At 39.0% G+C, this 25751-nt stretch overlaps 1 protein-coding gene and 1 pseudogene across 1 annotated transcript in view; one reads left to right on the forward strand and one right to left on the reverse strand.

Annotated features, from left to right (window-relative positions):
* ASXL2 (ASXL transcriptional regulator 2) overlaps nt 1–25751 on the reverse strand; it is a 148476-nt gene that overhangs the window by 58676 nt on the left and 64049 nt on the right. The window contains exon 3 of the mRNA XM_012453269.3: nt 3263–3371. Within this exon, the coding sequence (XP_012308692.2) occupies nt 3263–3371 (109 nt within the window). The remainder of the gene's footprint in view (nt 1–3262; nt 3372–25751) is intronic.
* Nucleotides 20811–21256, forward strand: LOC135269717 (prostaglandin E synthase 3-like; annotated as a pseudogene).

Genomic DNA, 25751 nt, shown 5'->3' on the forward strand with positions numbered 1-25751 from the left:
TCTTTGCTTAGTCAGGTTTTCAAAGGCCTCCAATGTTTGATCTCTCTACCTGACATTTACCACACCGGCATCTTTGCCACTTAAGCCCACGCAAAGATTATGGTCTTATCACTCCAGTTTACTCTACTTTCAAGGCCACTCTGAATCTTTCCAACTGTGCCCTTGCTTAAGCTATTCCCATGTCCTGGAAGGCCCTTCTTCTTATTACTTATCTAACAAAGTCCAGCTCAAATCTTACATGTTAACAACAACAAAAAACTTTATTCAAAATTAATTCTTATTTCTCTGTATTATATTATTTTTAAAAACACAGAACATTTTGAGAGTATGCAGTTATTTTAGGAACTATAATATGAGCTTCAAGAGATCGGGGTCACAGCTTAACCCTCTTTACAGCCTCTATAGTGTCCAGCACAGAGGTAATATTGTGGTATTGTTTGAAATATATATTTGGTTCCTGATACAGTTCCTGACTTAGAGCTCTTTTTAGCTCTTACAATTTCCTAAGCAATAGTGTTACTAGTAGAATCTTTTGCTCTCATATTTGGTCTTTGACCCCAGTTCCCAACACAGAGTTCCTAAGACCTCTGCAATTTCCTGAGTAAAAGGAGTATCTGACACAGCTCCTCTATCCCTTGGAATTTCCTGAGTGATAGGAGCATCTTTTGCTCCTCTTGGTGAGCTACTGCATAGTGTCAGGATGGGGGCTGGTTTCCAGGGGAACCAACTATGTGACTAGAGGGTTGGAACTTTCATCCACTCCACAATCTCAGGGAAGGAAGAGGCTGAAGGTTGAACCAATCACCAATGGCCAATAATTTAATCAATCGTGTCATGTATTTAGGCTTTCACAAAAATGCAAAGGATTGGGTTCTGAGAGCTTTCAGATTTAGTTGATCATAGCTGGGCGTGGTGGCTCAACGCCTGTAATCTCAGCACTTTGGGAGGCCAAGGCAGGCAGATCACCTGAGGTCAGAAGTTCGACACCAGCCCAGCCAACATGGCAAAACCCTGTCTCTACCAAAAATACAAAAAATTAGCTGTCTGAGGTGGCGGGCACCTGTAATCCCAGCTACTCCAGAGGCTGAGGCAGGAGAATTGCTTGAACTCAGGAGGTGGGGCTGCAGTGAGCTGAGATGGCACCACTGAACTTCAGCCTGGGTAACAGAGCAAGACTCCATCTCAATAAATAAATAGATAAATAAATAAATAAAAGATTTAGCTGATCACACGGAGGTTCCCGGAGGGTGGCAAGCCGAGGAAGCTCTGTGTACCTTCCTACAAACCTCACGCCAAGCATCTTATCCATCTGGCCATCCATCTGTATCTACTCTAATATCCTTTATAATAAACGGGTAAATGTAAGCAAAGCATTTCCCTGAGTTTAGTGAGCCATTCTAGCAAATTAATCAAACCCAAGGAGGGAACCCCAACTATAACTAGATAGCCAGAAGTACAGGTCACAACATGGTACTTGCAACAACTGGCATCTGAAGGGGATGGGAGGGTGCTGAGCCCTCAACCTGTGGAATCTGACACTGTCTTCAGATAGATAGATAGACAGATAGCATCAGAATGGACTTGAATTAGAGCAGCAGTCCCCAACCTTTTTGCACCAGGGACAGGTGTTGTGGAAAACAATTTTTTTCATGGAGGGTGGGGAGTAGGGGTGGGTGGTTTCAGATGAAACTATTCCACCTCAGATCATCAGGCATTAGATGCTCATACAGAGTGCACAACCAAGATCCTTCACACATGCAGTTCACAATAGGGTTCACACTCCTGTGAAAATCTAATGCTGCCACTGATCTTACAGGAGGCAGAACTTAGGCAGTCATGACTAATTGCTTGCCCACCAATCACCTCCAGCTGTGCAGCCAGGTTCCTAACAGGCCACAGACTGGAACTCTAATTATTAAAGGACAACAACCTAATGTCTGCTGGAGAACTGCTTGGTACGTGAGGAGAAATCTCCACTCAGCTGGTGTTAGAAATACTGCACTTAATGGTGGATGAGAATAGGAAAAACACTTTGGTTTTCCTTTCCCCCATCTCTACAATAGAATAAGCATTTAATAAATTTTGTAAACAGTATGGAAGGTCTAGAACAGCTAAAACCAAAAAGAAATACAGAAAGTTTCATGTGACAATAAAGCCCTATAACCCTAAGAAGTTCAACCAAGTATATAAAAAGGAGAAAGGGAGAGAGGGAGGGAGGTTAGATCTTTTTAATGTTAGGGCTCCACACACCACTGGGCATAGTGATGACTACAGCTCAAAGCTAAAAAAAAGTAACACATATATAAATGGACACAGTCACTGCCTGCCAAGCATTCATTCCCCTCCAGCTGATAAATTTCCTTTGGAGAAAATCCTCTCTCCTCAATTCACCCGGCTTGAGCAAGATTAATCTCAACCATATCTACAACTAGGCAATCAGAAGACTACATACATTTGACAAGCATGATAACTAAGGTATACTCATATGTGGGCAAAGCCAAACCAATGAAGACAAATCAGAATTAAGTCAGAGGCTCCTACTTTAGCTCCTATCTCTTCTCAGATTTACAGCTTGCAAAGTGCAGGTTGGGGGTGAAGTTATATAAGATAAGGAAAGACCCTGACTGAGAACGAAGCCAAAAGAAAGTGGAGACGACAAACCCTGATGATGTCAACTGAGTTCCTGGATCTAGCCTGGGTTTCCTTAGAATTTTCAGTTATATGAGCTAATAAAATGTCTTTGAAATTAGCAAGCTTGTTATGTTAGAAAGAATATGGGCTTGGAAATTCAGTAAGATCTGGGTTCCTGTACTGGTTCTGATATGATATGGGCAACACTGGGCAAGAAAATCCAATCTTCTGGACTTTTACTTTCTTCATTATAAAAAAGGAATAATAACCACAACTGAATTGTGGTAGAGAATGAAATGAGAATGTAATGTAAAGCATCTAGGCAGAATGCTCCAAAGTAACAATAATTATAAAAATGTTGTGGAGCTCCTTAAAAGGTCACTGGAAGTCATTTGAATTTCATTTTTTCAAGATAAGATTATCCTAAAGAATAAAAAATAAAGTTATTCTGATCTACCTATAGTTAGCTATAGATTAGTTTTTTAAAATGTACTGGGTGCAAGTTTGAAAATATTACCTCTTCCTGAAAATAAGCTCTTCAAGAAGAGAATTCGGTCTCTATGAGTCAAATATTTTTATGTGGTCACCTCCTGGTTTTTCTCTTTAAATGACTCCCCAACAAAATATTTACCTTCAAAGTATATACTCCCATTCTACCTGGAACCTTATAGAAGATGCCCTCTTCACCTCTGGAGTTTGTATGAAGCATTGCATTCAGGCATGCAAGAGGGGAAGTCCCACTGCAAAACAGAAAGAAGATATGATGAGGAACACAAAGATTAATTTCTGTCTCTGAATATCCTGTGTAACACTTACTTAAGATAAAATTAGTCAATACTCCATTGACTTAAACATGTCTTATGAACTATAAAAGGTCTACCAATTTCTTAGAAAGAGGCTGCCACGGAGAACATGGATGTAAAAATCATTCCCGTGTAACTACAAAATAGTAATTCCTTAATGCTGATCTAGTATCTAACATTTAAGTCAAGAAAAATACAGAAGTATCACAAACATATTTTGTAAACAGACTATTTTATTAAGCACAAGCTTTACAAATGTCCAGATGTACAATGAGAAAAAAGCACACACACAAACACACACAGATTCAAATAAACAGTACTAATTCCCGGGGCCAGGCGCAGTGGCTCATGCCTATAATCCCAGCACTTTGGGAGGCCAAGGCAGGTGCATCACAAGGTCAGGAGATCAAGACCTGCCTGACCAACATGGTGAAACGCTGTCTCTACTAAAAATACAAAAATTAGCCGAGTGTGGTGGTGCACGCCTATAATCCCAGCTACTTGGGAGGCTGAGGCAGGAGAATCACTTGAACCTGGGAGGCAGAGTTTGCAGTAAGCCGAGAACAAGTCACTGAACTCCAGCCTGTGCGAAAGAGTGAGACTCGGTCTCAAGAAAAGTTATTAAGTAGGCTTCTGAGTATTTATTTTATATGTAGCAACTTGGTTAAATGTTTATTAATTCTAATACATATTTATCATCTTTACTAGAATTTCAGGTATATAATAATCCATAGAAATTATATACATATATTATTTTCCTAACTGCAATCATATTTCATTTTTCATTTTCCTGTCTTCTTGTACTTATCTAACAAAACAAACAGCAATAAAAATTATTAAATGAGTATTCTTGATTTTGTCCCTTCGCTTTTTTTTTTCAGACAGGGTCTCACTCTGTCACCCATGCTGGAGTACAGTGGCACGAACATGGCTCACTGCAGCCTCAACCTCTTGAGCTTGATATCTTCCCACCTTGTCCTCCCAAAGCGATTGGATTACAGGCATGAGCCACCACACCTGACCTGTGCCTTCCTGAAGAGAATAGCACCAATATTTCACCACTGAGCCCAATGTTGGCTTTTTGTTTAAAATAATTACTCACATATTAAGAAAGAGGAAAGAGAACTATAACTTAGATGCATGCTTTCTGACATACAACCAAATGGAATCATGTGCATTAAAGAGTTAGTTAGTATAGGCCAGGCACAGTGGCTCATGCCTGTAACCCCAGCACTTTGGGACGCCAAGGTGGGTGGATCACCTGAGGTCAGGAGTTCGAGACCAGGGAGGTGGAAGTTGCAGTGAGCCAAAATCACACCACTGCACTCCAGCCTGGGCAACAAAGTAAAACTCCATTTCAAAAAAAAAAAAAAAAAAAGAGTTCAGTATAAAATATCAAATTATAAACTGATTAGCATAAAATTATATAAAATTTTTATCTCCGATTATTAACCTTTAGTTTTTACATAACAGGAATTACAAAAAGACCAAAAAGTTGGCCTGGACATGGTGGCTCACCCCTATAATCCCAGCACTCTGGGAGGCTAAGGCAGGTGGATCAATTGAGGTCCAGAGTTTGAGACCAGCCTGCCAACATCGTGAAACCCTGTCTCTACTAAAAATACAAAAATCAGCTGGGTGTGGTGGCATGCACCTGTAGTCCCAGCTACTCAGGAGGCTGAGGCAGGAGAATTGCTTGAACCCAAGAGGCAGAGGTTGCAGTGAGTGGAGATCATGCCACTGCATTCCAGCCTGGGCGACAGAGTGAGGCTCGATCTTAAAAACAAAACAAAATGAAACAAAAAAAAGAAGTTGGATAAAAACAAGAGCTTCTAAATAAGAACAGTATTAAAATATAGAACACAAAAGTACAGTTGTAGGAAAAATGTTAAAAATCTGGTGATTAGCATAAGATTAAGAGCTGTAGTATTATTAGGTTGGTGCGAAACCACAATTAATTTTGCACCAACCAATATTTTAAAATAGTGCTATGATACTTAAAGACAATGTTTCTATATCTAAGGAAAATAACAAAATCATTAGATAAAAGATTATATTTCACAAGAAAAAAATTAGGTAGCAAGCAAACACACAGTTCGTATGGAAACAGTGGTCTAGAGTCTCTGGAGATGTGTGGCATCCTTAGTTTTTTAAAAATTTCTCACTGTATCTGAGGTATAAGGCAGCTTAACCCCATAACTCCAGCTCTTTTCCCTCTCAGTTCCCTGTTGACAATACTCAATAACCAAAAATAAGCCTACTAGAAGAGGCTGTTGGATTCTTAGTCTATCTAAAGAGTTCTCTGTTGGGGAGAGCAGGGACATGAGTCCACTGTCTCTTGGAACTGTGAAAGTGTTTAGGGTCAAAAATTATAGAGTTTCATCCCCCCACAACACTGGTAAACAGTAACAAAGAAAAGCAAAGCCTATTGCAGAAGAAACTGTTGAGCATTTCCACATTCATTTCCAAAGTTATGCTTATCTAATTTCGATTTCCATGTTAAAATATATATATAATTCCAATCAGGATCCCAAAGTTTATATCAAATAAATACATAAAAATTGCCAAGAAATTTCCAGGAAAAAAATGATGTGAGACTTGCTTAAAAAGATATTAAAGGGGCCGGGCGTGGTGGCTCACGCCTGTAATCCCAGCACTTTGGGAGGCCGAGGCGGGTGGATCACGAGGTCACGAGATCGAGACCATCCCGGTCAACATGGTGAAACCCCATCTCTACTAAAAATACAAGAATTAGCTGGGCACGGTGGCGCATGCCTGTAATCCCAGCTACTCAGGAGGCTGAGGCAGGAGAATTGCCTGAACCCAGGAGGTGGAGGTTGCAGTGAGCCGAGATCGCACCATTGCACTCCAGCCTGGGTAACAAGAGCGAAACTCCATCTCAAAAAAAAAGAAAAAAAAAAAAGAGTATAACCTAGAAGGCAGAGAAAGCTACACACACACACACACACACACACACACACACACACACACCCCCTCCCAAAAGAGTATAACCTAGAAGGCAGAGAAAGCTACACACACACCCCAGCAGAGAAAGCTTTCCACCAAAGAGAAAAACCCAAAAACCACAAAACAAAGAAACATATTGATTATATAAAAATAAAAATTTCTACACAGGAAAAAAATACAAGCAACAAAACTACAGAAAATATATGAAGCTAGAATAATTAACTGCAAAACATATGGCAGATAAAAGACTGATAGTCCTAAGAAGAGATTCTTTTAGGAAAACAAAGAACTCATTAGAAAAAAAACGGAAAAAGGACGTGAAGAAATGATTCATAAACCACCAATGTAAATCACCAATAAGACATATAAGAAGAAGCTCAAACATAATAGTGGTTATAAAAACGCAAACTAAATCAAGATGCCATTCATTGATCAGACTGAAAGAAATAAAATGATCCAAGTCTTAGTTTAAAAGTCTTATACCAATGTCAATTTCCTGGTTTGATATTGTAATATATATTTATACTTATTTATATTTTTTTGATTCAGAGTCCCATTCTGTCGCCCAGGATGGAGTGCAGTGGTGTGATCTTGGCTCACTGCAACCTCCGTCTCCCAGGTTCAAGCGATTCTCCTGCCTCAGCTTCCCAAGTGCTGGAATTAGAGGCACAAACCACCACATTTAGCTAATTTTTGTATTTTTAGTAGATGTGTTTCACCATGTTGGCTAGGCTGGTCTTGAACTCCTGATCTCAGGTGATCCATCTGCCTTGATCTCCCAAAGTACTGGGATTACAGGTGTCAGCCACTACGCCTGGCCTGTTATTGTACTATATTTACATAAGACATTACCATTAAAGGAAGCTGGGTGAAGTGTACATGAGGTACTATTTTTGCAATTTCCTGGGAGTCTATAATTATTTTTTTAAAAAAAAAAGAGCCAGGCATGGTGGCTCACACCTGTAATCCTGGCACTTTGGGAGGTTAAGGCGGGTGGATCGCCTGAAGGTCAGGAGTTCAAGACCAGCCTGGTGAACATGGTGAAACCCCATCTCTACTAAAAATATAAAAAATTAGCCAGGTGTGGTGGCGCATGCTTGTAATCCCAGCTACTCGGGAGGGTGAGGCAGGACAATCACTTGAACCCGGAAGGCAGAGGTTGCAGGGAGCCAAGACCATGCCATTGCACTCCAGCCCAGCCTGGGCAACAAGAATGAAAATTAGTCTCGAAACAACAACACAACAAATGGATTAATAAAATCCATTGCTGACAAGGTTATGGGCAAATGAGCTCTCTTATAGACTATCGGGAGGACAGAAAACTGCTACCTTTTCCTACATTACTCAATTCTGCCTTAGGAAAGTAATATGGAAATATGCATTAAAACTAAAAATATTTAGGACCACTGATGCAACAATTCCACTTGAATCTGTCCTATAAAACCAAGGCCAAAGGACTTAGGGACAAATGTGCAACGATTTCGTCCATCATTGAAAGCATCAAAGCACTGAAAAATGATCTCAAACTCCATTAAGAAGGGGATGTTGACCATGTAATAAAGTAACCAACAAGACAGAAATCAGTAAGAGCCATGTTGGCAGCTAAAGGAATGCTAAGTTCCAAGAAGCATTTTGTTTAGTCCTTACAACAATCTATGAGGTGAGCAAAATTAATCCACCATTTTTACAAATGAAGAAACTATAGGTTTTCAATAGGCTGTTCAAGATCACCTTATCACTAAATGGTGAAGCCAAGATTCCAGTAACAAGAAAGAAAAGAGAAACAGAACTGGAAGAGATGACTTTTAAAAAAGAACATATAACCAAGAAAAAAATTTTTTCAAGAATCTACCTGGTAAATTTACCCCAATTAACAGTATTCAGTTCCAATATTAAGTACCTGCTCTGTTTAGGGCAGTATACTAGGATCTGTGGATCCAAAAAGGGAAGTTTTCTTAGCTCAGAATCAAATAGAGAAGATAGACAACGGAGCAAGAAGCCACACCACACTGTGATCAATGCTATTAATATAGACACAAGTCCACAGTGCCTGATCTAAAACACTTAGGCCAAATGTTTCAGACATAAGAATTTTTTTTATTTGAAAAAGGTAACATGATATGCCATAAATTATATAACACTGCCATGGAGATTAGGGGCAGCATCCCATAACCAAATGCAACAAAACATTAATACTCAAACTCAGTGGGATAAACAGTCTCGTGGCACTTCAAGAGAACTGTTGTTGTCAATGAGTTTGGTGCTAAATGTACAAGGAAACTGTTTTTCAAGCACTGGGGATATTGTAATTACGGATAAGAGACTGCAAAAGTGTGTACATAAAGTGCTTTAAATCAGAGGGAAAAAAACAATCTAGTCTAGACTTAAGTACTTAGAACAACAAATAATAACAAAACAGTCCTTAAAGTAAAACCTATAAAATGAAAGTAAATGGCACACACATCTGGTGAAAAGATACGGCAAAAATAACTACAAACTGTCATAATATTTTCCTTGCAAATCTGGATATAATTTTCTTTGAAGGAAACAAGAAAGTTTTGAAACACCCACAAGATATACAGGACACAGTACCATTTAAAACAAAATTTAGACATGGTCTCAGGAAAATACAGAAAGTTAAAGAATCCTGGCAGTTTATTTTAATGAATAATAAAGCAATAGCAGAGAAGCAACACAGGACACACTACCCATGATGGCTAGAATATATCTTCATGGGAAGGCAGAGCTCCAGAATTCTGTAATTAAATAAAAATGACTGAATGACTTGAAGAAATAAGACACCCTCTGCATGGGTAATAAAACCATAGTACTGAGATCAATACCAACTTAAAAGTACAAGTAAATTCAATAGGGTAAGTACTAACACCTGAAGCACCTTAAAGATTATTAGTAAGAACCACCTTAAAGATTATGTAACTATCGTGCCGGGCGCGGTGGCTCACGCCTGTAATCCCAGCACTTTGGGAGGCCGAGGCAGGTGGATCACGAGGTCAAGAGATAGAGACCATCCTGGTCAACATGGTGAAACCCTGTCTCTACTAAAAATACAAAAAAATTAGCTGGGCATGGTGGTGCGTGCCTGTAGTCCCGACTACTCAGGAGGCTGAGACAGGAGAATTGCCTGAACCCAGGAGGCGGAGGTTGCGGTGAGCCGAGATCACGCCATTGCACTCCAGCCTGGGTAACAAGAGCGAAACTCCGTCTCAAAAAAAAAAAAGATTATGTAACTATCATGAAACAAGTCAGCTGGTAATTTTTCTTGTCCATGCTCAAGAGATTGGGGTTGAAGAGGTAGGGGTTCTTTCAAGGAAATGGACAAGTGCAGTGCTATTATAATTTTATGCTGTAAGCATGTAAGCAAACATACTAATACGTTTTGTACATAAGGCCCAAAGAACTAAAGTGACTTTGATCATATTGCCAATGGCCCTTTTAGTTCTCTATGTAATAAAATCAGTAGCTAGTAGGGCTAAGAGGCCAGAAGTCAATAACTGCACTGCTTAAATGAAGCAAATATAGAAACTAATGAAAGGAGTCATCACTGCATGGTAAAAGAGCCAGATTTAACAATTCATACCAGTTTGAATACAGATGAGTGTAGCCTGGCCAAGTCATTTTAAATACCCTTAATTTAGTCATCTGCAAAATAGAGGTAATACTGCCTACTGTGTAACGCAACTGTGCAGATCACAGATAATGTACATATAAAGTGTATGTCACAGGGTCAAGATTCAGTAACTACACCAGTTACTTTACCAACTTACTCTCCTACCCTAATCTGGTAGTGTTCCAGTGTTCCCTATCTTGAGTGATAGTAATCTCACCCTCACACACAAATATTCTCCACTTTGAAGCCAGAGTAACCTTTTATATATAAATATCATACAACCCCTGTCCAGCTTAAAATTCATCCATAATATCATAATGTTCTTAGGATAAAGTACAAAATTATCAAAATAATCTGACCTTGACCACTCTGCAACACACTCTCTCTGCCATCCTACTCTACCTTTCTTTTCATTTGGTAATTTAAAATTCTTCTGACTACTTGGCCTAACACTTCTGCTTGCAATGATAACCCTCACCTCTTTTTCTCCTAGCAACCTCCAATTCAACTTTTCAGGTTTCAGCCTTAATGTCTCTTGCTAAAAGAAGCCACTTCTATGTTCTACAGAATCCTATACTTCTCTGAAACAAATATTTACAACTACATATACTGTAAGGAAAAAATCTGACTCAATTGTGAGCCAGCCAGACTCAATGATGAGTGATTTTATTTAATGTCTCTCTGAAGAGTAGAATCTCTCTTCTCTTCCATAACTGAACCCAAAATATCCAACTCTAAGGCCTGTGACCAGTCATCTTGCAATTATGATGGATGAGCCTACTGAGAATGGAACAAAATTGAAGGAGCAGAGTTGAGACACTGATGAAACTGACTGGAGCACTGGGATTAAGTTTTGCCTATTTTTTTTTCACTTGCATTAAATAATGAATTTCCTTCAGTGTTTAAGCCAGTTTATATTGTGTTTCCTGACATTTACAACTGGAAGTATCTTAACAGATACAAAGCACCTACATAAAAACATTCAAATTTAGAGATTATGAAAATGAAACAGAAGAATAAAGGAGAATATTCACAGGTAAACCACTCTCTTCTGTTAATGAGAAAAGATTATCCTTATGAATCAATAATGTATATTACATGATAATGCAAGAGGCAAGATGCTACCCAAATCTGTACATATTAACCCCAAGTACTCAGATACTCAGAAACATCTAAATGTTCCCTAAATCTTGGTGGGGCATGGTGACTCACACCTATAATCCCAGCACTTTGGAAGACTGAGGTGGGCGGATCATTTGAATCTGAGAGGCGGAGGTTGCAGTGAACCAATGCACTTCAGCCTGCGCGATATATCAAGCCTCCACCTCAAAAAAAAAAAAAAAAGTTAGTATTTTCCTAAATCTTAAAGCTTCAAGGATAAAGAAAAAAGTCAAATCAGGTTCTAGGCATTAAAAGCCGAAGTGGTAGCTTGAATTAGTGTTTTTATTTCATCATTCATACCATCTTGTGACCTTGCAGTACACTACATTAAGTGAAATATATTTCCCTGCCACAGTGATGTTGGGCTTGGCCACAAGACTTGATCTGATCGATGAAATAAGAGACATGATGGAAGTAGAGGCTAAAATGTGCTTGCTTGTTTGGCTGACTCCTGTGATTGCCATGACAGCGAAGTGACTGATTCCTGCAGAACAAGAGAACAATCCACAGCCTAGAACAAGGTCTAGCCAACAAGAACTAAGCCCCAGTTAACCTAAAGACATGAGGAAGAAAGTATTTGTTGTTATAAGTCACTGAAATTTTAAGATTATGCAGCAAAACACTGACCGATAAAGCACTGTATAATGCAGGAAACGTTTGTTTTCTTAGCAATACTCAATGCCAAAAGACAGTAAACCAAGTTCTTAAGAATATGGATGAAAAATTTTATATCTAGCACAGATGGCATTCAAACAAAAAGGCAAAGAAAACATTCTTGGCTGAGTGCGATGGCTCATGCCTATAATCCCAACACTTCGTAAGGCCGAGGTGGGTGGATCACCTGAGGTCAGGAGTTCAAGGCCAGCCTGGCCAACATGGCAAAATCCCACCTCTACTAAAAATACAAAAATTAGTTGAGCGTGGTGGTAGGCTATTCAGGAGGCTAAGACAAGAGAATCACTTGAACCCAGGAGATGGAGGTTGCAATGAGCTGAGATCGCACCACTGCACTCCAGCCTGGGCAACAGAGCAAGACTCTGTCTCAAAAAAAAAAAAAAAAAAAAACGGAAAAAAGAAAACATTCTTAAGCCCACAAGAACTCAGGGAAAAGATCATCCATAAACTTAAAAATTCTATCTGATGATGAAATCCAGCCAAAAAGAAATGCACCAAAGTAAACAATTGAGGAATGGAGAAAATGTTTTTTGAAAAAAAGGTGGAATACATTTGCAATTAGGTAATATAAGAGAAATATAAATGTTTTCTATTTTTTCCAACTTTCATTTTTAAAATAACAACACACTTCCGAAATTTGTCTATTTTCTTTTTCCTCAACTTTAGAGATCATTTAGGAATTAATATTACCTCACAGTGAAGTAACGAAAGCCTAGCAATTTTCTTGGTTTATTCAATTAAATGCAATAAACAATGGTTATTCCTACTTAAGAGTTTTTCAGGGTATGTTCTTCAGTGTACATTTTTTTCACTAATTTAATTGGGGTGGGGGTTATCAGGCATCATTTCTACAAGAAATACTGAAGCAAATACTCCAGAAATATATGAATAAACTATTAAAACAAGGAAACTTCTGAAAGACAATACAGCTCTTTTTCAAAATCACTTTGTCACAGGGCATGCTATTAAAAACAAAACAAAAACTAGAACAGCTTCCTTTGGTTGCTAGAAAAATAAAGAAAAAAAAAAACCAGAACAGCAGGTAAGAGGGGAAATTGCATACAGATGGAAATGAAAAGACTTTCACTTAAAAAGACACACCAAATAGCAAAGTATTTGTTCACTAAGTACAAGAAGACGTATTGAAAGAGAACCCCGGGAGAGATCCAAGATGGCTGATGATTAGCAGCTCGGGCACGTACCTCCCAGTGAAAGTGCAAAGAACGAGAGGACGCCACACTTTCAGACGAATATTTGTTGCTCACGGACCAGGAGATTCCCAGTGGAGGAGCTCCACGGGTCGCCAGGGCGACTCTTGTGGCCGCCGTGGCGGTTTTGCTGGTGCCTTAGCACGCCAGTTCTTGGTGCAGAGTCCGGAGATTCCCGGGCAGAAAAGCACCATCAATCTTAACACCGCTGTTTTGGCTGGCTCAGTGGATTGCTCAGATTTCGGCGCAGGGAATCAACAAGTTGGACGTCAGAGACCCAGTTAGAAAGTCGGTAATTATAAAGACGACAGACGGACAAATATATAATGAAGGGAAGAAACCAGCGTAAAAAGGTAGAGAATACTCAAAATCAGAATGCCTCTCCCTCTACAGGGGATTGCAATTCCTCATCAGTAACGGAACAAGGCTTAATAGATTACACGTGTGTTCCAATAACAGAAGCAGGTTTCAAAACGTGGGTGATAAGAAACTTCTGTGAATTAAAAGAACTTGTTCTAACCCAATGCAAAGAAACTAAGAACCTTGAAAAAAGGTTTGACGAAATGTTAACGAGAATGGACAATTTAGAGAAGAATATAAGTGAATTGATGGAGCTGAAAAACACAACACAAGAACTTCGCGAAGCATGCACAAGTTTAAACAGTCGAATTGATCAAGCAGAAGGAAGGATATCAGAAGTCGAGGACCAGCTCAGTGAAATGAAACGAGAAGACAAGAATGCAGAAAAAAGGATGAAAAGGAATGAGCAAAGTCTCCAGGAAATATGGGACTATGTGAAAAGACCTAATTTACGTTTGATAGGTGTACCTGAATGTGATGAAGAGAATGAATCCAAGTTGGAAAATACTCTTCAGGATATCATTCAGGAAAACTTTCCCAACCTGGCAAGGCAGGGTAACATTCAACTCCAGGTAATACAGAGAACACCACAAAGATATTCTTCAAGAAGACCAACCCCAAGGCACATAATCGCCAGATTTATTAGGGTTGAAATGAAGGAGAAAATACTAAGGGCAGCCAGAGAGAAAGGTCAGGTTACCCATAAAGGGAAGCCTATCAGACTTACAGCAGATCTCTCAGCAGAAACTCTACAAGCCAGAAAAGAGTGGGGACCAATATTTAACATCCTTAAAGAAAAGAACTTTCAATCCAGAATTTCCTATCCAGCCAAACTAAGCTTTATGAGCGAAGGAAAAATTAAATCTTTTGCGAACAAACAAGTACTTAGAGAGTTCACCACCACCAGGCCTGCTTTACAAGAGCTTCTGAAAGAAGCACTATACATATAAAGGAACAACCAATATCAGCCTTTCCAAAAATATATCAAAAAGCAAAGAACTTTAACACAATAAAAAATGTACATCAACTAATGGGCAAAACAGCCAGCTAGCATCAAACGCCGGTATTAAACTTATATATATTTTAATTGGATAAAAAGCCAAAACCCATCCGTATGCTGCATCCGGGCCCATCTTACATGCAACAATACACAAAGACTCAGAGAGAAGGAGGAAGATTTACCAATCAAACAGAGAGTAAAAATAAACTAATAAACAAAAAGCAGGAGATGCAATTCTCGCCTCTGATAAAGTAGACTTTAAAGCAACAAAGATCAAAAGAGGCGAGGAATGACATTACATAATGGCAAAAGGATCAATGCAACAAGAAGAGCTAACGATTCTATAGATCAACGAGATGGAAAATTAACAAGGATACTCAGAACTTGAACTCAGACCCGGAACAAGTAAACTTAATAAACATTTATAGAACTCTCCACTTCAAATACACAAAACATACATTACCACCTCACGCCTATTCCAAAGGTGACTATATAATTGGAAGTAAATCACTCCTCAGTAATCGCATAGCATTTCATAGGTTTAAATTAAATATTGGTTGGCTGTTTGTTTGTTATTTTCTTCCCTTATTCCTTCCTGACTACATCATTAAGCATAATTATCAGTATAAAAGAGGTTTTCAATACCCATTACTAAATTGCATTCTAGCCTGGGCAAGAAAGCAATACTCCCATTCTCTCTCCCTCTTTCTTTTCCTTCTCCCTCCTCCCCATTCTCTCTCTCTCTTTCTCTTCCTTTTTCCTCCTTCCTATTCTCTCTCTCTCTTTCTCTTTAAAAAAAAAAAAAAAAAAAAAAAAAAAAAGAAAGAGAACCCCAAACGCCCACAAATAAGAAGGGGATGCCTATACATAACAATCAAAGATCAAGAGACAAGCCAAAGATAAAGCTGAGAAAACTAGTGGTTTTAGAATGAGTGTATTTAGATCATATCACCAAAACTTTTAATGATTTAAATTACATGGTAATGATTTTTAGGGGAAAAATTAGTTTTTCACTTAAAAAACATTAACATAAAGCATTTTTAGCATTTTGGTGGTAACTTGAAAATCTGCTGCATCAAAGTATATTTTCAAATAGAATTTCAAAGGCTTTGCAAACATATGATACAATGGCTCACATGTTAAAATTTACTTTTCATCTATAGTATATTTGACAAATGACTTACTATACTTCAAATCCTGTTTAAAAACCCATGCTGGGCAGAGCAGCAGCTCATGCCTGTAATCCCAGCACTTTGGGAGGCCAAGAGAGGTGGATCACTTGAGGTCAGAAGTTTGAGATCAGCCTGGCCAACATAGCAAAACCCCGTCTCTACTAAAAATACAAAAAACTTAGCCAGGCATGGTGGCAGGCAACTGTAATTTCAGCTACTCGGCAGGCTGAGGTTGCAGCGAGCCGAGATCATTCCACTGCACTCCAGCCTGGGCAACAGAACAAGAGTTCATCTCAAAAAAAAAAAGAAAAAGAAAAAGAAACCCATGCTAAAGACTTCTCTAAATGCTGTTCTTGGAGGGATTAACTGCTACTTATTCTAAAGCAATAAATGATTATAGTAGAAATAACCCAAAGAATAAGAATGCATGAGTTCATTCTGATAAAAATAAATGAACAAATCAACAAGTGGGGGAGAATTCCTTGCAGTACAATTCCAATTAAAAAAAACATACCAAGAATGATGGAATTAGAAAATCACCATATGTGTTAACAGTGATAGTAAGTTTCAGGTAAGTAAGACTAGTGGATGCCGTGGTAGACAGACCTAAAATGGCTTCCAGTAATCTCTGCTTCCTGGTACCCATAGCCCATAATCCCTCTACCTGCAGTATGGGTAGGGCCTGTAACCTGCTTCTAATCATCAAAAAAGAACAAAGGTGATAGGATCTCACATAAGTGACTATTTCACATAAGACTGCAGTATCCTTGCTTGGTTACTCTTCCTTGCTGGCTTGGAGGAAGTACGTGGCCATGCTGGGAGGCCCACATGGCAAGAACTCAGGACAACCTCTAGCCAACTGCCAGCTAGGAATCCAGACCCTCAATCTGATAACCCACAAGGATCTGAATCTTTCCAACAACCACATGAGCTTGCAAGTTGATCATTCCCCAATCAAGTCTTCAGGTAAAAACTCAGCTCTGACCAACACTCTGCTGCATTGCTGAGGACGAGGTAAAGCCATGCTCAGACTCCTGATGCATAGAAACTGAGATAATAAATGTGTTGTTTTAAGCTGCTAAATCTGTGATATTGTTAAGCAGCGACAGATTAATAACGACATGCTAAAACTAGTGGACAAAGGTACAATGTGAAACAAGATGTTTATAGAGTAAGTCTCAAAGTATCTTCACCCCAAAATTCTTATTAATTACAAAGGGGAAAAATGGTATCTTTACAGTGAAGAAACTTGGTAGACATCAAATAAACCAAGAAATCACAGTTACCATCACCAATACTGTGATATACTGAAATCATGGGCTTCCAGATACCTTGCGGTAAAAATGGCATATCAATCCTGTGACAGTCCTGCCAAAAATGCACAATTTAAATCATGATTAAACACCGGAAATAAAAATTGAAAAACAATCTGCAAAATAGCTGGCATGCACTCAAAAAATGTCTAGTCATGAAAGACAAAGACTAAAGTACAATTCCAGATTAAAGAAGAGTAAATGAAAACTAAATGCAAATACAACATAACATATGATCCTGGATTAGAACATCAGTGGAAGAATTATCAAATTTGGATAAAATCTGATTAGATAATAATATTGTGCCAATGTAGATTTTCTATTAACTACTTTACCCTGTAGTTCTATAAAACAATGTATTTGCCTTTAGAAAATATATTCTGAAGTTTGCTTGGTTGCTTGCTTCTTTTTTTTCCCGTTGAGACAGGGTCTTGCTCTGCCCCACAGACTGGAGTACAGTGGTGCAATCATAGCTCATTGCAGCCTTGAACTCCTGGCTCAAATTTGATTATCTTTCCTCAGCCTCTAGAGTAGCTGGGACCAGAAGTATGCGCCACCACATCTGGCTAATTATTTTATTATTGTATAAAGACAGGGTCTCACTTTGTTGCCCTGAACCCCTACTCCTAATTATTTTATTATTGTATAAAGAGAGGGTCTCACTTTATTGCTTGAACTCCTACACTCAAGCAATGCTCCTGCCTCAGCTCCCAAAGTGCTGAGATTATAGGTGTGAACCACTGCATCCAGCCTACTCTGAAGTATTTAAAAGTGAATGGGGCATTATGTTTACAATTTATTCTCAGACATCCCACAAACACCAATTAGATAGATGTTAACATTTGGAGAATCTAGGTAGAGGTTGTATCAAAATTCTTTGTACTACTTTTGCAACTTTTCTAAAAGTCTACAATTAATATGTCATATAAATAAAATAAAAAGTTAAATACATATATATGATTTTTTAAAAGTATGTATATGAGAAAAGTCTGTACAACAATATGGACCAATGAAAAGAAAGGAAGTACTGATCAATGCTACAAACATGAACTAACCTTAAAATACCATATATTATATGACTCCATTTATATGAATGTCCAGATATGGCCAAAGTACAGAGATAGAAAGCAGATTACAGGCTGGCAGGAGGAACCAGCATTACCCATATCAAATAAGAGAGATCTCTCTGGGGTGAGGAAAATATTCTAAAACTGGATTACAGTGATGGTAGCACAACTCAGTAAATTTACTAAAAACCATTGAATTGTGCACTGAAAATGGGTAAAGTTTCTGGCCTGGTGTGGTGACTCACACCCAAAATCCTAACACTTTGGGAGGCTGACGTGGGAGGACCACTTGAGCCCAAGAATTTGAGACCAGTCTGGGAAACATAGGGAAAACTTGTTTCTATAAAAAAAAATATATAAAAATTAAAAAATTAGGCCGGGCGCGGTGGCTCAAGCCTGTAATCCCAGCACTTTGGGAGGCCGAGGCGGGTGGATCACGAGGTCAAGAGATTGAGACCATCCTGGTCAACATGGTGAAACCCCGTCTCTACTAATACAAAAAATTAGCTGGGCACGGTGGCGCGTGCCTGTAATCCCAGCTACTCAGGAGGCTGAGGCAGGAGAATTGCCTGAACCCAGGAGGCGGAGATTGCGGTGAGCCGAGATCGCGCCATTGCGCTCCAGCCTGGGTATCAAGAGCGAAACTCCGTCTCAAAAAAAAAAAAAAAAAAAAAAATTAAAAAATTAGCCAGAAGTGGTGGTGTGTGCCCCTACTCCCAGCTACTCCAGAAGCTGAGGTGAGAGGATCGCTTGAGCCCAGGAGTTCAAGGCTGTAGTGAACTATGATTGTACCACTGCACTCCGCCTGGGTAACATAGAAAGACCCTGTCAGGAAAGAATTACAAAGGAAAGGAAAAAAGGGAAAGGAAAAAAAAAAAAAAGAGATGGAGTTTGGAGTTTACAGCATGTAAACTATACCTCAATAAAGTTGGTTTTTTTTAAAAAAAAAATATGGGGGGCTGGGTGTGGTGGCTCATGCCTGTAATCCCAGCACTTAGGGTGGCTGAGGCAAGTGGATCACCTGAGGTCAGGAGTTCAAGACCACCCTGACCAACCTAGTCTCTACTAAAAACACAAAAATTGGGCAGGTGTGGTGGCACATGCCTGTAATCCCAGTTACTTGGGAGGCTGAGGCAGGAGAATCACTTGAACCCAGGAGGCGGGGGTTGCAGTGAGCGGAGATCATGCCATTGTACTCTAGCCTGGGCAACAAGAGTGAAACTCCATCTCAAAAAAAAAAAAAGAAAAAAAAAAGGTGGGGGGTGGCCCAGCTCTTTGTGTAGTTTGCAAGTACAGAAAGAAAAAATAGGGGCCCGGCTCGGTGGCTCACATCTGTAATCCCAGCATTTTGGGAGACAGAGGTGGGTGGATTATTTGAGGTCAGGAGTTTGAGACCAGCTTGGCCAACATGGTGAAACCCCATCTCTACTAAAACTACAAAAGAAAAAAAATTAGCTGCATGTGGTAGTGTGCACCTGTAGTCCCAGCTACTCAGGAGGCTGAGGTAGGAGAATTGCTTGAACTCGGGAGGTGAAGGTTGCACTGAGCTGAGATCGCACCACTGCACTACAGCCTGGGTGACAGAGCAAGATTCTGTCTCAAAAAAAAAAAAGAAAAAAAAGAGAGGGAGGGAGACCATCAGGAAAAATAACTAATGGGTGCCAGGTTTAATACCTAAGTGATGAAATAAGCTGTACAACAAACCGCCATGACACGAGTTTAGTTATGTAATAAACCTGTATGTGTACCCTGAACAAAAGGGGGAATTATCTGGATCTCCATCTTCACTTCTATTGCCTACTTCTGAGATTTAAGTTCAAGGAATTTGCTGGTTGTAGGAAAAAGACAGCAAGGATGGATGGATGGGTAGGTGGCAGGAAAGAAGGAAAAAAGGAAGGAGGGAGGCAGGGAAAGAAGAAAAGACTACCTTTTTGTGTGTATTTTAGTAGAGATGGGGTTTTATTGTTTGCCAGGCTGGTCTGGAACTCCTAACCTCAAGTGTTCCACCCACCTCGGTCTCCCAAAGTGCTGGGATTACAGATGTGAGCCATCGCGACCAGCCTATTCCCGTATTTTCTATGAACATGTATATATTCTCCCAAGGTCAAACATAACAAAATGTGTCTAGAAAACAAAGCACTTGACCACTTGACCTGCCAAAGGAAAAGAAAACCATTTCAAAACAAACACCATAAATATCCACTTCTCAAATAAAAAGCAGCAACTAAATGAAAACGCTGGAGCACCTGAAGTCTCTCTGCTTTATTCAGAGTGTTCACCTTTCTGCTGTTTCCGGACTTGCACTATGATGAAGGGTAGACACTGAGTTGCAAGTAATTCAGATTATCTGGTAAACTACAGATTTAATGGACTGAATCTCACTGGCAAGAAGCCTATCAACATTGATACTAAAAATGGAGTTGGGGAGAAGAATTCATCTTCCGCCTTCACACAGAAATTTTGAAAGCCCAAAAATGATAATAAAAGGTAAAAGAAACTTGTAGTTAACTCTTTACTCTGTAAGGTTTTCTCTATATAAAAATATAACAATAGGTCCTCACTCCCCTTTTCCTACACTTTCCTCTTCTCGAGGACCAGAGAAGCCGCTCTTTCCACGCGGTGCATTCTAGGGACAGAGGTCGAGCCAGTGGCTACCGCCGTGGCCTGACGGGAGCAAGAAGAGGTTGTGACAGGGAGAAAACGCGGAGTAATTACAGGAGAGAAGTCGACTGCCTAGCAGCAGCAGCAGCCGCCGCCGCCGCCGCCGCCGCCGCCGCCGCCAGAGGCCCGCCCACCCGTTCGCCTGTCCCCCTACCCTGTTTACAATGCAGCCTACTTCTGCAAAGTGGTATGATGGAAGGGACCATGTCTTCATTGAATTTTGTGTTGAAGACAGTAAGGACGTTAATGCAAATTTTGAAAAATCCAAACTTGCATCAGTTTGCATTGATTTTTTCGCTGTATTGATTCAAATGATTCCAAGAATAAAAGAATGGACAGATCAATTTTATGTTGTTTACGAAAAGGAGAATCTGGCCAGTCATGGCCAAGGTTAACAAAAGAAAGGGCAAAGCTTAATTGGCTTGGTGTGGACTTCAATAATTGGAAAGACAGGGAAAATTATTCAGATGAAGACATGTCTAATTTTGATCGTTTCTCTGAGATGATGAACGACGTGGGTGGTGATGAGGATGTAGATTTACCAGAATTAGATGGAGCAGATGATGATTAACAAGACAGTGATATGAAAAAAATGCCAGATCTGAAGTAAGGAATATTGTCATCACCGGGACTTTGAGAAAGAAAAATGACTTCTCTGCAAGATTTCATAATTGAGAGAATTCTTGAGTTGATAGCTCTAAAGGCAGATGCTGTATTTGCCTACTTTCACCCATTTTCTATCTGTTTTTTAAAAGGCTTCACTAAGGGTTGATATGTACCATTGTATGGGACAATTTTAAGACAGCTAAGGCAACAACCTTATGCATGAACATTTCTCAGATTTTCATGAAGCTGTTGAGGTCCCAGGCAATTGATGCAGCAGTTGTGATACATAAAAACATCTCACCTAAGTCTCCTTTTCTTCATATCATAGATACTGACATGACAGGAAGCTCTCAGCTTAGGGAAAGAGAACTAAATTTTAGACTATAGAACATGAATTCAAAAGTGGCTGGAACAAACTGGCTGACACCTTACTGGCAACCTGCTGTTCTTCTGGTGTTATCCTTTAGGATCATTCCACTGAAGTCTATTTTTCAAAAAATCTTCTTCACATCATTCTATGTGAGTGATCACTTGTCAGTGTTCCAGATGTATCTTAGTTAAAACTAGAGAATGCCCTAACTTAGATGGTTTTTGAAGCCTATATATTTGGTATTGTTTGACCCTTAAAGCTTTTTTACATTTCTTAGCATGGAGGACGAAGAAAGCTGTACATTGTTGTTTGAATCTGTACGTTTAGACCAAATTTGTACCTGCATTGTCAGTATGGCAAATGAGTGAAAAATGTTTAATACACTGTTGGATTTTTATTTATTTTTTTGATTCAGCTTATACGAGGGCTGAAAACCTCAATTTATGTTCATGACAGCGGGGATTTTTTTTAAATGTCTACATTCTTTCTAATAAACTGTTGAAAGACTTCTTGGCTGTACTTTCAAGCGTCTGCTTACTGTAATTTTTATGTATTTACCATTTGCTGGAATGGAGTTTTTATTTTTATTTAAGGAAGAATTTGGGATTATTCCTCTCTTTGAAAAAAGAGGCTTGCTGTAATGTGACAGGAAACCTTTTTAAAATGGACCATAATAGAATATTGTAGATGCACTTTGCAGCAGCTGGAAAAGAAAGTGTTGTGATTTGATTGAAATAAAACTAAATGTGTTGTCCTCCTCTAAAAAAAAGTGTGTGTGTGTGTGTATAAAATAATTAGTAGTTATGCTGAAATTATTAATTTGAAACTATGTTTATGTACTGAAAAGATAAATACATTTATAATGCTGTTTTGAACCAAGGGTTTCAATGTAAAAGAAAAAAGATACAAATACAAAATCAAATAATATTAAAACTCCATAAAGTTAACTCAGGAAAAAAAATATGAAAAAGAGGCTGTCTTGGTTCCTCATTCATTTAATATCTACAAAGGATCTATCATGTAGCAACACAGTGGTATGTGCAGGTGATATAAAAGAGGAAGTGGTCCGGGCGAGGTGGCTCACGCCTGTAATCCCAGCACTTTGGGAGGCCGAGGTGGGTGGATCACGAGGTCAAGAGATCGAGACCTTCCTGGTCAACATGGTGAAACCCCGTCTCTACTAAAAATACAAAAAAAATTAGCTGGGCATGGTGGTGCATGCCTGTAATCCCAGCTACTCAGGAGGCTGAGGCAGGAGAATTGCCTGAACGCGGGAGGCGGAGGTTGCGGTGAGCCGAGATCACACCATTGCACTCCAGCCTGGGTAACAAGAGTGAAACTCCGTCTCAAAAAAATAAAAAAAAGAGGAAGTGGAAGTTTCCATAAGAAAGAAGTACTCATTCTTACATTTGAATGTAATAATAAAAATAACTGAACTGGAGCTAGGTAGAGCCAAATGACACAGTCTACCTTATTTGATAGTGTGTGCGTGCACACACACACACACACCCAGGAAAATACAGCACATTAAGTACAAGTTTAAAATGCACACTATCTAAAAACTGTTAGCCATATTTGCAATTCTGCTATCAATTCAAGAAATGAACAAAATCAGAAACTCAGGTTTAGAGTTTATGTTTTCCAATTTGTCAGTCTCCAACCCCCTGGTTTACAAACAAGAGTATATTCAACTGTAAATGCAGTGGCACTTGCAGCAAAATGATTCTTAATGTTTTCTAATTAAATATATTTTAAAAAAGAGATTTCTTCCCAAAATTAACTGATAACTTTTCCCATAACTAATGAGGTCTAATTTCTCCACTGAAAATCATGACATTTTCACTATTGTTTCTTCCATTCTTAGTTTCTTTCTGGGGCTCAAAGACACACGTAAACGAAGTCCAGCATAAAGTTTGTTAGGTATACATGACACATCAACTTTTCAGTGAAAGTTAAAAGTCAGTTCCTCAGCTTCAGCTTGCTTTGCTTTGTCTATAATTCTCTCCATTCTAAAGGCTCTTGCCAAAACTCTAAAACTTACTTGTTTTACCAATTCTGAATCATCACATTGTGAGAAGTTAATAAAAATCACACCTTATCCTTCACTTTTGTAACCACCCATCACTGTCTAGATTTTAAATTTAACTAGGTAAAATGAACATTAACCTTCTTTAAAAAGTTAAAGACATACCTCTGCTCATTCTCTTTACCTTAGCCAAATGTTTTCTATTTCCTACTAATATAACATGATGGCTATTTCTCCTACATTAGATTAAATTGTGTCTCATTCAAATAAAAGCAAAATCCTATACCTTTCTTATTGTGATAAAATATGCATAAAATTTATCATCTTAATCTAAGTGTACAGGTTCAGTAGTGTTAAGTACACTCACCCTGTTGAGCAACCAAGCTTCAGAACTCTTTTCACTTACAAAACGGAAACTCTATACCCACTAAACAACAACCATCTTGCCCTGCCTGCCAGCTCCTGGCAACCACCATTCTACTTTGTCTCTATGAATCTGACTATTCTAGGTATCTTATATAAGCAGAATCATACAGCAATTGTTATTTTTTGTCTGGCTCATTTCATTTAGTACAATGTCTTTAAGATTCATCCATGCTGCAGCAGATGTCGATTTCCTTTCTTTTTAAAGCTGAATACTCCATTAAATGTATATGCTACATTTTGTTTATCCATCCATCCACCCAACAGTGGATACTTGGGTTGTTTTTTCCTTTTGGCTATTGTGAATTACGCTGCTATGAACACTAGTGTTAAAACTATCTGTTAAGTCTCTGCTTTCCATTCTTTTGTCTATATACGCAGAAGAGAAATTGCTGGGTAAAATAAAATCCTACAACTTTTGATCATTCTTTACTTAATGCTCAGTTTACACAACCCTCTCTCTTTTCAACACCTACTGACAAGAATCAGATAAATCTATAGGTCGACAAGGGAGCTTCATAGGTGACCTAGTCCATTTATCCATAGGTACTTGTACCCCCTCTAAAACATCTAAACAGGTAATCATCTAATGTGTTATGCAAGCATCTAAACACGTAATCATCTAAACAGGAGCTTCATAGCTGACCTAGTCCATTTACTTATGTACCTATACTCCCTCTAAAACATCTAAACAGGTAATCATCCAATGTGTTATACAAGTGGTGGAGAGTCATTATGACCTCAAGCATTTCCAGTCATTCACAAATTCCTTCTTAAGCTAAGCTAAAATAATCTTCCTATAAGTCTATTTACAAGTCTACTTTTATGATGGAAATCAGTAGCATAATGGTGGGAAAATCTGGGGAGCTCTTTGTTTTCCTCTGCAGTGTTTGAATTTTGAAACTGATTTTGTGAAAAATTATCTTTGAAAGTGGGTGGGAATAGTTTGACATTATTTCTTTATCTTTTTTTTTTTTAATTGCATTTTAGGTTTTGGGGTACATGTGAAAAACATGCAAGGTTGTTGCATAGGTGCATACGTGGCAGTATGATTTGCTGCCTCCCTCCCCTTCACCTGTATCTGGCATTTCTCCCCATGCTATCCCTCCCCAACTCCCCACCCCCCCGCTATCCCCTCCTCCCCCCCAACAGACCCCAGTGTATAGTGCTCCCCTCCCTGTGTCCATGTGTTCTCCTTGTTCAACACCCGCCTATGAGTGAGAACATGTGGTGTTTGATTTTGTGTTCTTGTGTCAGTTTGCTGAGAATGATGTTTTCCAGGTTCATCCATGTCCCTACGAAGGATGTGAACTCCTCGTTTTTAATGGCTGCATAATATTCCATGGTGTATATGTGCCACATTTTTCCTGTCCAGTCTATCATCGATGGGCATTTGGGTTGGTTCCAGGTCTTTGCTATTGTAAACTGTGCTGCAATGAACATTCGTGTGCACGTGTCCTTATAGTAGAACGATTTATAATCCTTTGGATATATGCCCAGTAATGGGATTGCTGGGTCAAATGGAATTTCTATTTCTAGGTCCTTGAGGAATCGCCACACTGTTTTCCACAGTGGTTGAACTAATTTACACTCCCACCAACAGTGTAAAAGTGTTCCTATTTCTCCACATCCTCTCCAGTATCTGTTGTCTCCAGATTTTTTAATGATCGCCATTCTAAC

Source organism: Aotus nancymaae, unplaced genomic scaffold (assembly GCF_030222135.1).
Source record: "Aotus nancymaae isolate 86718 unplaced genomic scaffold, 86718_ANA_hifiasm-v0.15.2.pri h1tg000057l, whole genome shotgun sequence".
Classification (NCBI taxonomy): Eukaryota; Metazoa; Chordata; class Mammalia; order Primates; family Aotidae; genus Aotus; species Aotus nancymaae.